This window comes from Urocampus carinirostris, chromosome 12 (assembly GCF_059441175.1).
Source record: "Urocampus carinirostris isolate Australia breed hairy pipefish chromosome 12, RoL_Ucar_1.0, whole genome shotgun sequence".
Taxonomy (NCBI): Eukaryota; Metazoa; Chordata; class Actinopteri; order Syngnathiformes; family Syngnathidae; genus Urocampus; species Urocampus carinirostris.
The window spans coordinates 29747011-29759391 of record NC_142360.1 but is presented as its reverse complement, the minus strand read 5'-3'; the positions used below and the strand labels follow the sequence as shown (position 1 = coordinate 29759391).

At 40.2% G+C, this 12381-nt stretch overlaps 2 protein-coding genes across 3 annotated transcripts in view; both read right to left on the bottom strand.

Moving 5' to 3' along the window:
* Positions 1-4488, bottom strand: part of tnni3k (TNNI3 interacting kinase) — a 32819-nt gene extending 28331 nt beyond the window's left edge. Inside the window, exons 1-2 of the mRNA XM_088349607.1 lie at positions 3959-4488; positions 48-156 (exon numbers count right to left, since the gene is read on the bottom strand). Coding sequence (XP_088205733.1) covers positions 48-156; positions 3959-3998 — 149 coding nt within the window. The 5' untranslated portion in view covers positions 3999-4488. The remainder of the gene's footprint in view (positions 1-47; positions 157-3958) is intronic.
* On the bottom strand, positions 3639-10022 carry fpgt (fucose-1-phosphate guanylyltransferase). 2 transcript variants are annotated; one of them, XM_088349606.1, is made up of 5 exons: positions 9886-10022; positions 9571-9738; positions 8307-8399; positions 4656-6075; positions 3639-4019 (listed from the first exon to the last, which is right to left on the bottom strand). In XM_088349606.1, exons 1-4 carry the CDS (start codon positions 9977-9979, stop codon positions 4676-4678), a joined length of 1755 nt encoding a protein of 584 aa, XP_088205732.1. In that variant the 5' UTR covers positions 9980-10022; the 3' UTR covers positions 3639-4019; positions 4656-4675. The 2 variants fall into 2 exon arrangements, with proteins under 2 accessions (XP_088205732.1, XP_088205731.1); XM_088349605.1 differs by lacking the exon at positions 3639-4019 and having other exon boundaries at positions 4606-6075.
* Between the last annotated feature and the right edge of the window lie 2359 nt (positions 10023-12381).

Below are 12381 nucleotides of genomic sequence, written 5' to 3'. Positions count from 1 at the left end.
GTCAACATCTCGTCGGGCTCCAAAAGTAAAATCAGCAAAGCGCGCACCTGAACGCCAGTTTGAGGTCGACAAGCTCGCTTTCTTTGAGTTGGAGGTCATCTTCAAGCTTTTCCAGGATAGCAGAGTACGACTCGCTCACCTTTTTCTTCCACTCATCTTGAGCAAGAATAAGGGCAAGCAACCAAAAGCAGTTAATATAAAAAGCCTCAGTTTAAGGAGTTTAATAGGGACCAGAATCACCCGCAAAAAATAAAAATCTGCAAAGTAGTGTCACACCTTTTTGGGGGGGAAGGTGGCCTTCATTAGAGCGGACTTGCCGACTAAGAGCGAGAACAAATTGAAACCCAGTACTTTTTAAAAATTAGACATTATGTAATTGTTTTATGGGGCATTCGCCTTTATTAATGAGACTTGCTGGCTTACAGAACGAAGGATAGAGAGAGAGATGCATTGTTAAAGCGGCATGAAAAAAGGAGCAGGACACAAACTTTACTCAGCAAAATGCAGAAAAATGCAGAGCAGGTGTCTGGTCCGGTTCAGTATGAAAGACACTGTGATATGAATTGGCCAATCGGCATCGAAGATCTCAAGTCAAGGGGTCCTGGCCAATTGCCGTGAATCTTGGCTGTCTAAAACGCTCTTCACAGGTATGGGAAGCATTCCTTGTGTTTTTTGTTTTATTTTGTTTTTACTTGAATGGCCAATCGGCTTGATTCTTGGCTGCCCGAAACATTCCTTGTTGGTGCGGGATGGATACATTGTTTTTTTTCCTGAGTTAATCTTTTTTTTTTTTTTTTTAATTAAATGTTTTTTTCCTGAGAAGGAGCGGACCAGCGATAACTAAGTAGAGAGGGGTCTCTGTATTCAATTCTCAAATTACATAGAAACCGTGTTTTGGATTGAACCATATACACCTTTTCTTTTTCTCCATTATGTTCCAATTTCCCTAATTGAATGTTATTCATTGCAAATTACCTCTATAATCGTCAACGGTAGTAGTCATTGGAAGAGCAAGAAAGTACAGCAAAATTGGAGCTGAATTTGTATTGTATTGTATCTCATTACTTTTTTTGTTAAATAACTCATACATGTTTAAAAGAAATAAGTTTTATTTTTAGATAATATTCAAGCAAGTGTATCCGCCATATGAGTAATTTTATATTTACAGGTTTTTAAAAATTACAGATTACAACCAATGTTCCCTCTAATTTTCCACGGGTCTGAGCGTTCACACAAAGTCGGTGAGCAACGCTTGAAACAACAGTGAGCAACCATAATCCCAAGTGTGGCAAGATTGATTATCAAACATGTCCAAAACTTGACATCAAGTTAAATTTTGCAAAATTATTTTTCTCTTTTGAATGAATTGACTCATGTACTATTGCAAAGGTTGTACGGCCTACAAACGTCGTTTGTTCTTACAATTCTTTCACAAGATATCCATTTCTTTTTATTTCCTGATATGTTTTATCGCATAATATTAACATTTTTGGGGACTTATTTAGTCTGTTGTAAGATACAGAACTGTACTTGATCACATTTTTTAGTGGAAGTACAATGTTGGCAACAAGATTCACTTGATATAATTGGAAATTATTTGAATGCAACACAAACTTTTTCTTCTTTTTTCCGTGTTTTTTTCAACTTTTTTTAAAATTCCTTTAAAAAAAATCTCATTGTGTTGATTTTTTCCGAGCTGTTACTTTTTTCTTTTTGTTCTCGATTTACTTTTTTCCTACATTTCTTTCTTGTCTTTTTTTTGGTCTACTTTTTCATTTTGGCATTTTTTTCTTATTTGTTCTATTCCCGCATCCCTTTAAGTCATTTTGTGCATAATTTTACATAATATTTGGTCATGTTGGGATTAAAGAAGCAAAAACAACCTGAAGAGACGTTTAGGACCCGAAAGAGCCGGTTCCTTTTAGTGAGCTGAGCCGAAGAAGCCGGTTCCCGACAAACTCTACTGACTTTACTTTTCAACTTTGTTCGACATTGACTTCAAAATACCGCATTTAGGACACAACGTCAGGGGAACCCGTGTATTTTTACCTTCATCTACTGTAACTTTGACTTAAGTCGCTCCTTAATGAGTAATTTTGAGCCCTCATTTTTGTGCACTGGCTAGATTTTCTTGTGCGCCGAGAATGTGCAAGCAGTGCGCAATTTGCGCAGCTTAGAGGGAACACTGATTACAACCAATTTTAAGTAATTGTATTGTACAAGAAATAGTAAGATTTATTTTTTATTTGTATCTTAGCACAAATAATCAGGTCAAGTCATGTTTATTTGTATAGCCCTTAATCATGTGATTCTTATGTGTCAAAAGTGTGTGCAGATTAGACTATTATTACACCATCCCCGGATCTAAAACCTACATGAAGGCAAGGAAAAACTCCTATAGAACCTTGATAAAAAAGACCTGAGAATCACAACTCTTATCCATCCATCCATTATCTGCACTGCTTATCCTGAGTAGGGTCACGGGGGTCCTGGAGCCCATCCCAGTCATCTTCAGGCAGTGGGCAGGGGACACCCTGAACTGGTTGCCAGCCCACCGCAGGGCACACAGAGATATACAACTCACTCCCTCAAATCATACCTAGGGACAATTTAGACAAGCCAATTGACCTGACATGCATGTTTTTGGAATGTGGGAGGAAACCGAAGTGCCCAGAGGAAACCCAAGCAGGCACGGGGAGAACATGCAATCTCCGCACGGTGGGGCTGCGCGCTAACCACCCAGCCTCCGTGCTTAATTACCTGCCAGTGGTGCAATAAAATATTATTGGTAAATATGTTAATTACTTTTTATGTTTTGGAATACAATGTTCCCTCTGAACCTTTTGCACTGTAAAAGTAGAGCAGCAAAAATTGCTGTCGTTTTTGTTGATAACAACTGCAATTACTGTGATTACCATTTTGGCCGGAATGGTGCAGGCCAGCTTTACAATATGTAGGGGAAACCTCAACATTAAAAATACTTTGAGAATATATCCTGAATTTCAAAACTTTGAGGCAGAAAAGCTAAACCCATACCTGTCAACCTGTACGTTTTTGCCATACTTAGTACGTGTATTATGCATTTTAAGACGTGTACGACGTACAAGAAAATCTGTACGGAAAAACGCAAATTTGTCAATTATGGGTACCATCCGGTATACACAGACTATCACGAAACGGCAAATCAATCAAGTCAAACGAGTTCGCCGCGGTAGCCTCTATCTCGGTATCGTTTTTTTCGTTGCAAACGAAGCGAGTGGTTTGATGCTACTCTGCGTATGCATCTGTCGCCTCGGATTTCATGTGGTAGTTATGTAGTGAAAGGAAGTCAGTCTCTTTTTAGAGAACCGGCTTTTTCGGCTCAACTCATTAATGAGAGCCGGCTCGCAAACGGCTCACTTGCTTTGATGCATTACATTACGAATCATAATTGTTGTATAAAGAAGTTAAGAAAAAAAAAAGGAAGTATAGAAGGAGAAAATGAAAAAAGACAGGTTTGTGGTTATCCCTTTAATCAGTATATTACCAACCATAACTTAATGCACAAAATAAATTCATAATTTGAATAAGAAAATGTATTATTGTACTTAATTATATTTGCATGTATTTTTTCCTTCTACAGTGAACGCCCAAGCTACTTAATTTTTTAACTTTTTTATAATAAACCTCATTCATGTCGAGCAACTCAGTATCCCACAACAAACAATATATATGATATAACCAAACACATGTACAATATAACATGTTAAACGACATAAATAAACACGTTTGAAAGAAAAATGTGGTGTAAGATTATTTTGTATTTTGAAAGGGAAAATACAACATTTTGTAAGGGCATGGAGCCCTGGAGCTTGACAGGTATGTAAACCAGAAACCATGAATCTGCCAGTGAAGAAACAATCCTGTTGAATAATTATAGAAATATTAACACCAAATGCCTCACTCAAAATACACTTACCTGTACACGTCTGTGACGGTCTGGACTTGTAATTCCCCATTTATCAGTGAGTTTCAGTATGCTGCAAGATGTTAGTGAGTAAAAAGTCAGTCATACAATTGCTCTCACTGCCACAATTGCACCAGTCCAGATAAAGAGGGGATCATGGCAGGGGGCTAAAAATAATAACAGCCGAACAAACTCCCAACAACTGATCTCCCTTCGTCACCGTGACATGTGATTGTGTGCGAGTGCAACATAGGTAATTCTCCTGTAGTGAGGACGAACAATATGTAAATTTCATGGGAGCATTTTTATTACACCTACCATTAATGAAAAAGTCACCTCTGAAGGAACATGTGAACTTCGTGTTAGTAAATGAATGCACTGACTAATCGTGGCCTATAGATGACAGTGTTGCAACGCAATCAGAAAAGCTTTTGAGTAGAAGGCAAAGATTGGGATAAAATTAAAGATTACTGATGAACCCAATAGAAAATACTCATTTATTGATCTACTCGTATTGGAATATATTTGTAAATCTTTCAGTAGGTTCACTAGATTGCATGTGTCATTTGAAAATGTTTCAACATTCGATCAGTCCGGCCTAATCTTGCCTTCCATTTGTTTTGACAACTCATGATTTATTGTGTTTGAGCATTAATAAATGGGTGATTTGTTGTTTTTATTTACATTGATATTACATATTTGTACTTACTTTATTTCATGTAAACTGCTTTATAAGCCTGCTGTGATGTCCAGATAGAGTCCCTTCCTGAAGTTAAGCATCTCTTGCAAGTTCTTCCATTGTAGTGCTTCATGCATGGATACTAGTTTGATACTTTCAGGTACAGTGAAGGCACATTTGCCCAGAACTGCTTGCAACATGCTTAGCGACATTGAAAATGAGCGCTGTTGGTCCTGGCAGATAGGAAACAAACAAGCGGTCCACAAACAACAGCCGGACACATCACCGGAGAACCTGAACTTGTACGGGTCGAGACCCCAAAGGGACATGCAGGTTTCCAGAGTCATGCCGCAAAAAGTCAATGCTTTTTTTGCTGTGGAAGCTTCCACGCAGCGTTTCAAGTTGTCGTGAATCCCGAAGGCGACGGTCACAAAGCCGGTTTTCCCCTGGTGATTCACGCACAGCGTATGCATGAAAACCCTGTCGGGCACACAGGAATGACAACTGACCCAGCAGCTACTAACCACAGCGTCTTGGCCTATGGAAACCCTCTCCTCTAATCTAGAATACTCCACTACAGAGCCGGCCCCCACCGAGCAAGTGGGTTTAAGGACGCTGTGCATCACGCAGGTCGACGCTTCTTCATTTTCCTTCAGGTGCACGCTGAAAGCACGAGACATGAGGCCTAGCTCGCTCCTCAGAGCATTGTCCTGGGTGAGGTGGAAAAGGTATTCTGATGTGGTCCCGATGTGATAGAACTTGGAATTATTTAGTAGGATCACGTTCAGCGGCGTTGCTCGGAGAAGGTGGAAAACCTTCTGGCGGATTTCCACAAGACAGGCATCCTCTTTCGTGACGTTAGCCGTATTGCGGGTGTATTCAATGGAGGCGTGTGGGCCCAATGCCTGGAGGAAATCTCCATACGCATCAATCTCACACTCCAACGGTGCCACATCCTTAAGGACAGCAAGGAGACGCTGAGACGTCTCAAAGTCCACGTAATAGGTGCTGTCTGTGTAGACAAACTCAGCGTCAGGTAACGGAAAATGGTCGCTTTTTCGGCAGCAAACGGCACCCGACTCTCGCATCCCGGCAATGCTCGGTTTGTGGAGGAAACGCAAGCAGGTTCTGTTCTCCATCTCCGACCATTCGTTATCCTCGCACGGCATCAGAACAAACACGCCGTGGGTGGTGCCAATGGAAAGAGGCGAGGGGTGGGCTATAGCGGTGAAGCCGGGCTTGTCGAAGTAGAGGCTTTCCCCAGTGGCAATGCTGTAGAGCTCGATGTCATCCGCACAGGTCACCAGGGCGCCAGGCTTCATGTGGTCGGGGAAATCCACATACGTGGCCAGTTTGAGCTCCAGCATTTGGTAGAGGGGCTCGCCGAGCGGAACAGCGGTGAAGATCTTACCCAGCGCGCTGGCACTGGGCAAACGCTGACTCAAGCCACCTGGTGGAAAAGATTAAAAACTGTGTTTTCTTGTTGAAAATAAAACACCAGGAAATTGTAAATCTGGTATTTGGAACGGCGAGCAAGACAGCAACGATACACCAAAATTATTAATTACTTTTAATCTCCAGTTTCAGCATTGTATCGTTACAAGATCAGTAACAATTGGCAAGCCGGACCGAGATGACAGCGGGGTAACAAAACATGGGCCAACAATTTTAAACCGTAGAGGATTAGTTATCCTATGTGATTGACCTTATGTTTTACCAGCTTGAGACGAGGTAGGGATGCACATTTAATGCCTCGTATTTTAAGAGATCAATCATGCTTAATGTGAGGCGGCAGTAGCTCAGGAGGTAAAGCGCTCGTCTTGTGGTCAAGTGGTCACAGGTTCAATTCCCGGCTCCTCTGTGTTATACAGTGGAACGTCGGTTTTCGAACGCCTCTCAGTTCGAACAAATCGGAGTCCGACCAAAAATTTAGAGAAATTCTTGCTTCACTGTTCGGTCAAAAAATCGGAATTCGAACGCCGGTAATGCGTGAGTGCGTACGCTAGGGTGCGATGCTGAGCGGCGTACGGGTGTAGATTGCTCTTTTCGTGACCAACTGTTATCTCGTGCGGACGTGCTTCGTTTTGCTTTCGCTTTTAATGTAGGTGTACCAAGTGTTTTAGCCCCTAATTATGCCTCTGAAGGAAGTCAGTGCAAGCAGCAAAGTTGCTACAGGTGAAAAAAGAAAAGTAGTGCGTACAACTATTGCATTTAAGAAAGAATAGCAAAATATAAAGGAGGTGTGCGAGCGCCTTCTGCTGACTACCACAAAGGTAAGAAATCCTATTCATAATTCTTTTCTTTATCCTTTTTTTTTATTTTTACACATTCATGTCAGCGTAATCTTTCGTACGGAAGATTACGATAGCTTTATGTTTACGTTAAACATTCAAGGTAAACATTCAGGGTGTTGGAATGGAGCCCAACATTCAGGGTGTTGGAACGGAGCCCCCTTTCCAATGAACCGCTCACCACTTGTTGTGGAGACCCGGGTGCTAAATGACTTGTACACAACCTGATTTTGTTATTTTTACACGTTCATGTTAGCGTAATCTTTCGTACGGAAGATTACGATAACGCGAACGTGCGATTAGCCTGGGTTGGCTTTATGTTTACGTTAAACATTCAAGGTAAACATTCAGGGTGTTGGAACGGAGCCTAACATTCAGGGTGTTGGAACGGAGCCCCCTTTCCAATGAACCGCTCACCACTTGTTGTGGAGACCCGGGTGCTAAATGACTTGTACACGACCTGATTTTTATGTTTACGTTAAACATTCAAGGTAAACATTCAGGGTGTTGGAACGGATTAAGATGATTTACATTTTTTTTAATGAGAAAAATGATTTCGGTGATCAAACAAATCGGTTTTCGAACAGGGTTCTGTAACGGATTATGGTTGAGAACTGAGGTTCCAGTGTATGTCGAAGTGTCCTTGGGCAAGACAATGAATCCCTAATTCCCCCGATTAACAGGTAGTTGCCTTGCATGGCTGACGCTTATTTAGTGTGTGTAAAAGGGAAAGTGTGAAGCACACTGTAAAGCGCTTTGGGAGGTCTTCATTGACTTGGAAAGCGCTATAAATGCAGATAATTACATTACATTACAAGAGATCAATCGTCGCTGAGCAGTGAAATACACACATTTTAAGAGTACTTTTGATGCCGTGTTCTTGATCGAACATATTTGAAAATAAAGTTTAATGGAGACGAATTGAGCGCTTTTGACAAATTCTGGTTCCAGTACTTTTGATTGGATAGTTATTTGGATTGCAGTAATAAAGACGTTCGAGCAATTATGGCAAGTTCGGATAAAATTCAAGGTCTTATCCTAACTGAAAACTGAAAATACAAATTGAAAAACACTACTTAAAACAATATAGGGACTAAATAACTACTGAATAAATGGATACATCAAGAAGTCAAAATTTGTATCAAGACGTAAATAATTACATTCAAATACATGAATTAAAGTATAATTAGTACGACTAAATAAGTGGAGAAGTTATAAATAATTGAAATTTTAAAATTGTTATAAATGAAGAACTCATATAATCATGAAGCAGGACACATTACAATTTTCTAGAAATATTGTAAGTAGTGCTGCCAAAATCAACACTACAAAACTGGTTATGTGAAAAACTACCGGCAATTTCCACCCTTTGCGGGAAATTATCCCCTACCTGCATGGATCAGGATGACTCTCATCCTGGAAAGATTCTTGCCGTAGATTTCATTGAGATGCTGCAAAGCGTGCAGTGTGGAGCCACCATTGCCTAAAAAACATAAATAATACCATAATCAACACCAAACACACAGACAAATTAGAAATGTCTGAGCCGGTGTTGTAAATGTGTTCCTCTTATAAATGTCACCACAAGCCAGGATGTTGCATCGTGCATGCATTCTGTGCCATAAGACCGCCCCCTGCTGCATGCCATCATCTAGTATTTGCTGCATTGACCAAGATTTTGAGAAAGGTAGTTTGACATTGCTGTCAATTGGACATTTTGCGCAACTAGTTATTACTTATGTTTATTGTTGATGTTGACTGTGTGTTATTTGTTGATGTCCGGCAGTGTCTCAGGAGTTAGAGCGCTCGTCTTGGGATCTTTTGGGATCAAGAGATCGCAGTTCAAATCCCGGCTCCGCCGTGTTACATGTAGAAGTGTCCTTGGGTAAGACACTGAACCCCTAATACCCCCAATATGCAGGTTAGCGCCTTACATGGCTGCACGGCCGCTATTGGGAAATGTGAAACACACTGTAAAGCGCTTTGGGAAGTCTTGACTTGAGAAGCGCTATATAAATGCAGATCATTTCATTTCAACATGCAGCGTGGTCATCGTAGAAGGGGAATTACCCCGCAACCCCTTCTCAAAGTTTCTCAATTTTATACTGAGTTTTTTTTAGTTTTTCATTGCTCTAAAGCAGTATCAGATCAGGTTTTTTGTGCATTCCTTAAAAGAGTTTTTGTGATAAGGGACTATACAAATGAATGTGACTTGACTTAGTCAATAGACTAATAATCCATCCATCCATCTATATCTGCACCGCTTATTCTCAGTAGGGTCGCGGGGGTGCTAGAGCCCATCCCAGCTATCTCCGGGCAGTGGGCAGGGGACACCCTGAACTGATTGCCAGCCAGTCGCAGGGCACATAGGGACAGACAATACGCTCGCTCATTCACTCCTAGGGACAATTTGGACCAGCCAATTAACCTGACATGCATGTTTTTGGAATGTGGGAGGAAACTGGTGTGCCCGGAGGAAACCCACGCAAGCACAGGGAGAACATGCAAACCCCTCTCAGGAAGGCTGGTAGCTGGATTTGAACCCCTGACCTCAGAACTGTGCTACGCACGCGCTAACCACTGCGGTGCTGTGCCGCCCGTAGACCAATAATTTAAGTTCTAAATAAAAACACCAACGTATACAGCATACCCACCGATTTTACATCCAGGGGGATCTGAGAAAACTTTATAGTGCACTCCAAGTGGAAGCTCTTTCATATCCAATTTGTCTCTGATCTGAAGTTCGTAGGCGTCTTTCTGCTTCTCATCCGCGGCAGTCACGACCACCACGTCCCAAAATTCACCAAGCACAACCTCTCGACCTTCAAGTGGGCAGGGTAGAATTAGACAATACATTTGAATTTCTTCTTTTATTTTGTTACAGCATCATATTGGTTCCTATGAGAACTAATCTGGCAGTCGAGCATCAGCAGTGAAACACGTTGTGATATAGCTCGTCAAAAACGTACCACGCAAAGCGTTGAATTTTCTCAGTTTTTCTTTAGTTGCCCTTTGCAACTTCAGAATATAATTTTGGTTTGCGCTGTTGTCTCCAAAGTGCATATTTTACGAGTGTAAATTATGTTGAGGTGAATCTGGTTTCAGTCTTTATTGTGTTTCCTGTTTTGGTCACGTGACTTTGATACAATACACGTGACTGTCAGCTATTGTTACAAAGAAACTGGCGAATTAAATATTGTGGGTATTTTAAATTAATGTTAACTGAAAACAGTACAATGCATTATTGTTTCAAAATAAAAATGCATGTGTGCCGTGCTATGTCACGGTTTTATGTGAAGTGGGCTGACATGTGCAAGATTCCTTGTAGAGGCACCCAACATTCCTTAAATAGCCCAGAAGGAGCCTAAACCGGAGTGCTATATATATAAAAAAAAAACAGGTCACTGTCAAAGAGCAACAAGAAAAGTTCTTTACTCTATCTATTTTTGTCCTCTTTACATTGTGCTGTTTATCCATTTACACTTGACTTCATTTCCATAACTTTGTGCATGGAAGATAATTCAGATGTGACTGGCTGTTACTGTTTTAGTGCAATATTCTGGTTCAAGAGCAATATCCTCGTTATGTAGTTTTTTTTTTACTTTAAATGCTCTTGACTTAATTCTAAGACAGTTATGCAGAAGAAGTATTTTATTTACAGAAGTATCTTATTGCAGAAAAGTTCTCAACTCTTTTTATTGCAACATCCATTGCAGCCTGGTCATCCTGGAAGGGGGATTACTTTATGTGTGGTCCTCATGTGTGTAGGTTTTAGATCAAGGGATGCTGTAAAAATAGTCTGACGTCTGCACAGCCCTTTGAGACTTCTTGCGATGAAGGGCTATACAAATAACCACGACCTGTACTCTTAAAGGTTTTACATTGTACTTTCTACTCTTTTACACTTTACCTAAATTCCATAACTTTGTGCATGGAAGATTTTCCAGATGTGACAGTTTTTAGTGCAATATTCCAGTTCAAGTACAATATCCTGGTTATGGTTTTTGTTTGTTTGTTTGTTTTTTAACTTAAGATGCACTTGACTTAATTCTAAAACAGTTATGCGTAAGAAGTGTTTTATTAGCTTAGCAAGTATCTTATTGCAGAAAAGTTCTTAACTTCATCCATCCATCCATACATTGTCTGCACCGCTTATCCTCAGTAGGGTTGAGGGGGCACTGGAGCCCATCCCATCTATCTTCGGGCAGTGGGCAGGGGAAACCCTGAAATGGTTGCCAGCCAATCACAGGGCACACAGGGACAGACAATTCGCTTGCTCATTCACACCTAGGGACAATTTGGACCGGCCAATTAACCTGACATGCATGTTTTCGGAATGTGGGAGGAAACCGGAGTGCCCGGTGGAAAACTCAGCACCGGAGGTTTGATCTCATGAGCTCAAAACTGTGCCGCACACGCGCTAACCACTGCGCTGCCGTGCTGCCCGTTTTTAACTTGAATAGTACAAAAGAAAAAAGTTTTTACATTGTAGTTTACTTATTTACATTTGACTTCATTTTCCATAACTGTGCAATGGGAGATTTTTCAGTTGTCACATTGACTGTTACAGTTTTGAGTGCAATTTCACCCGTTTTAAGTACAATATACTGGTTGTGTATAATTCTTTGTATAATTCTTATTGAGATGTAAATACTTTATACCAGAGACTAGAGGTGAACACACACACATGTATGTATACATGATATATATATATATATATATATATATATATATGTATATTCATCTCTCTATTAATCAGTCTTTAGATTGTGTATTTTTGGCCAACTATTTCACAGTGGAAACACAAAGATAAGCAACGTGATTCTCATTCTGATTCTGACAAGGGCAAATTAACTTTCCCGATCACCTCCTTTGTCTTGCCTCTGCTTCCTAAAGCTTTGACTTGCACTACTATAAAACCGGGAGGCATGCAGTTTTATGCAACTGTTGTGTACAGCTCATCTGGAGTAAATAAACACCTATTTTGGGCCCCACGACCTCTAAGATGGACCCAGACAAAAGTCGAATTGAATATGTGTGTGAAGACACTGGAGGGAATTAAATCAATTGTAACAGATATTGTCACGATTTACTGAGGCTTTCATAATTTACAAATTACAAGTCAATAAATTTCCGTTAACCATCATCAAAATGAATCAACATTTATTGAAAACTATTTGAAAATGTATAAACACGATTAAAACCAGATTAATTGAAATGAATGAACACCTCAAAAACACAGTTTCATCATTCAAATCAACAAGTATGCATTTTTGAATACATGTACTGTATAATACAGTTTTATCACTCAAACAACTTTCCCTATTTTAAACCATTTTAAAATGTATTTCAATGTTCAAAATCAAATAAAAATGTATTAGTTTGGCACTTTTCAGGCAACAAATTGGAACTCAAGTGCAGTGTAAAGGCAGTAACTGTATAATAAGAACAAAAAAATCTGGCCT

What these genes read in the sequence shown, in the direction of transcription:
- fpgt (XM_088349606.1), bottom strand. Translation starts at nt 9,979, where the DNA reads ATGCACTTTGGAGACAACAGCGCAAACCAAAATTATATTCTGAAGTTG. An exon ending in AAAATTCAACGCTTTGCGTG is followed by an intron (nt 9,739 to 9,885) that starts GTACGTTTTTGA and finishes GCCCACTTGAAG; the next exon opens with GTCGAGAGGTTGTGCTTGGT. An exon ending in TCCCCCTGGATGTAAAATCG is followed by an intron (nt 8,400 to 9,570) that starts GTGGGTATGCTG and finishes TATGTTTTTTAG; the next exon opens with GCAATGGTGGCTCCACACTG.